The 3,229-nt window shown below is 44.5% G+C and overlaps 1 protein-coding gene across 1 annotated transcript in view; it reads right to left on the bottom strand.

Annotated features, from left to right (window-relative positions):
- The window catches only part of CTSC (cathepsin C), a 17,886-nt gene extending 14,879 nt beyond the window's left edge, over positions 1 to 3,007 (bottom strand). Inside the window, exons 1-2 of the mRNA XM_009641687.2 lie at positions 2,787 to 3,007; positions 2,467 to 2,612 (exon numbers count right to left, since the gene is read on the bottom strand). Coding sequence (XP_009639982.1) covers positions 2,467 to 2,612; positions 2,787 to 2,832 — 192 coding nt within the window. The 5' untranslated portion in view covers positions 2,833 to 3,007. The remainder of the gene's footprint in view (positions 1 to 2,466; positions 2,613 to 2,786) is intronic.
- Positions 3,008 to 3,229: the final 222 nt, after the last annotated feature.

The following is a 3,229-nucleotide window of genomic DNA, read 5'->3' on the forward strand; positions in this document are numbered from 1 at the left end:
CAATTCTGCCCAGCTAGAGTACCCTTCAGTATCTGTAGTTTTTACTGTATCACCTGCCAAACCTACGAGGAGTGCACATCACAGCAACTTAGTGTCACTACCTTATATAGATGAGAGAATGTCAATCAGGTATTTCTCTCTCACTTTTTGCTCAAATTAAAGTCTAAGACCCTGCCTTATGCAGAAGCATTCTTATTTTAAAAACTTACAACTGTAAGAGTGCACTGGTTTTGGAAGACAGTTAATTTACAGTAGCTCATATAGTGCCACATTTCATATTTCTGATGAAAACAGTGTTCATAACACAGAGACATTTTAGGTATTGCTGAGCAGTGCTTACACAGCATCAAGGCCTTGTCTCCTTCTCAGACAGCCCTGCCAGCGAGCAGGCTGGGGGTGCACAAAAAGTTGGGAGGGGACACAGCTGGGACAGCTGACCCCAACTGCCCAAATGGGTATCCCAGACCATATGACATCATGCTCAGCAATAAAAGCTAGGAAAAGGACAAGAAAAGGAGAACATGCTGCTCTCCTAAGTAACAGTTACACATGATGAAGCTCTGCTTTCCTGGAAATTGCTAAACACCTGTCTGCTGGTAGCAAGTAGTGAACGAATTCCTTAAGTTGCCTTGCTTGCATACACAGCTTTTGCTTTACCTATTAAAGGACTGTTGTGGTTTAACCCAGCAGGCAGCTGAACATCACACAACTGCTTGCTCACTCCCCTCCTCCCTCGGTGGGATGAGGGAGGAATTTGGGGAAAAAAGTAAAACCCATGGATTGAGATGAAGACAGTTTAAAAAAAACAGCAGAGTAAAAGAATAACAATAATAATGGTATGAGAATAGACAAAACAAGTGATGTACAATACAGTGGCTCACCACCTGCTGACTGATGCCCAGCCCGTCAGCTATTGCCACCCTGCATGGAATAGCCCCTTGGGCCAGCTGGGGTCAGCTGTGCTGGCTGTGCCCCCTCCCAGATGCTTGTGCCCCTAGCAGAACATGGGAAGCTGAGAAGTCCTTGACTGGTGTAAGCCACGCTCCGCAACAACTAAACCATCAGTGTGTTATCAACCTTCTTCACATACTAAATCCAAAACATAGCGCTGTGCCAGCCACTGGGAAGAAAATTAACTCTATCCCAGCCAAAACCACAACAAGTACCTGTATCTCAACCCTTGAGTTTTTATACTTTTACCCTTCCAATTTTCTTCCCCATCCCACAGGGGTGAGGGCGATGGAATTGTGAAGTGGCTGCATGGTGCTTAGCTGCCTGCCAGGGTTAACCCACAATGTAAGCAACTTCACCATTAGTCTTGTGAAACAACCTACACAGTCCTTTCCCTCAAGTTAAGTGAGCTCCAATCAGCACAGAGGAAGCTGCAGTTAGGTCAGAGCCTCATACATCATTTCTACCCAGTAAGGATTACAGTTCTCCTGGAGGAGTGGATCACTCACTTTTGCTAACATCTGGCAATACTGACTCAAAAATAGCTGCTGTGAAACAAACTATCTACAATGGCTCTCAGAAAGACAATTTAAAGCAGAAGTCATTTCTTTACCTTCCTTACTACCAGCCGATGTTCACAGATTCTATGCTTGGACAAGACCTGGGTGTTTACTATCAGCTCATCTGAAACCAGCCACAAGACCATGCTTTCTGAAACCACCAAGAAATGTCTCCTGCCAAGGGCTGCACTCGCTATCTGAGCAGTCTTGCAGCACAAACCAGCTGTCTCCCAGGTAGCAAAGTCACCCTGCAGAGACTGCATCAAGCCACCCTCCAGCTTCATAATGCCACTCATCAGGGACAGCAGTAGAGCACTCCTTAGCAAGTGGGTCTTTCCTGCCTAACCCCTGCCTACCAGCACTGTTTCCAGCTTGATCTGAGGTCATTAACAGGGACTGAGGACAACAGTATTACTCCAAAAGAACAATTATAAGCAGCAGGAAGGTTCCTTAGTTGTTAAAGTAGCATTCTGGAATAGAGTTTAAAGATCCTAGAAATCTTCCAGCAAGGAAAGCAGACGGCCTGAAGTTTTCATGCATTGGAGAACATCTTTAAGGAAAGATAAAACCAGTGATGTCTGCTATTTCACTTGGGTCCAAGGTGCCAGCAAGAAAAGTGAAAAAAAATTTCCAGGCCACTTAGCTTAGTGAAGGCCTTCAACTGCTTTAAGCATGCCCAGAAGGGAAAGCAGCAGCACCTGTAACACAATTTTCAGATAATGCCCAGGGTGGAATATAAATACCCCTTTCCTCCCTCTACTCCCTACCCAGCCACTGATAACTGTTTCCTTACATTAAAAAAAAGTCCTGTATCTGGTAATCCAGGCAAACCTTCGAGCCAAAGATAACCAAGAGTCCCAACTGCCCCACTGTGGCACTCAGGGACTAAGGAGAAGCCCAACTACAGGCCACTTTAGCAACAGTCAGTCACACAGAACACACCAAGTTAACTCACCTTAAAAAAGGCAAACCACTTGTAGTCATTTATCACAATTTCAAAGCCTTGATTGTAAATCAAAGTGAAGAAACCATAGTTCCCCAGACTATCCTGAGCCACATCTAACTTCTGAAGATTCACAAACACCTTTCTTTCCACAGGCCCTGCAAGAAATAAAAACATTATTCCATGATTATTGCATGGAAAAGACAAAAATAAAAATAGTACAAAGCATGCCGTAACATTTATTTTATTCCAAAAGATGTTAAAACACACTTGTTGAATACAGTCTTCTGTGAAAAGATACCAAACACACACACTTCGGGGACTTTACTTACCTGTCAGTGGGTCTACATGCTCATTTTTTCCACTGCTAGACAGCATTTGCACATTTAATTAGCGACAGCACCAAACTGCTGTTATTGGGAAACATCAGCTTATTTAAACACAACTTGCTCTAAGGCTACACAGGACTTGTATGCTGTACCACTCCGGCACTGTGTCTGCAATGACACATTTCCCCCTAAAACACCTGGGATGAGGAATCAGCCGCCCCATGCCCCTTCACGCCAGTGCTCAAGCTCCCTCCACCACTCAGCTCACCTCCACCGCTCGCCTCATGAGCAAAAAGCAGATGATTTAAAAAAAAAAACAAAACCAAATCACCACAGAGTCTCTACTATTTTTTAAATAATATGGACATACAATAATGAAGTAGTCACTCCCCACCACTATCCCCCCTCAAGGGCAGCGGTATTCCCAGTTCTCCCGACGCTGCCGG

Source organism: Egretta garzetta, unplaced genomic scaffold, assembly GCF_000687185.1.
Source record: "Egretta garzetta isolate BGI_Z169 unplaced genomic scaffold, ASM68718v1 scaffold137, whole genome shotgun sequence".
Classification (NCBI taxonomy): domain Eukaryota; kingdom Metazoa; phylum Chordata; class Aves; order Pelecaniformes; family Ardeidae; genus Egretta; species Egretta garzetta.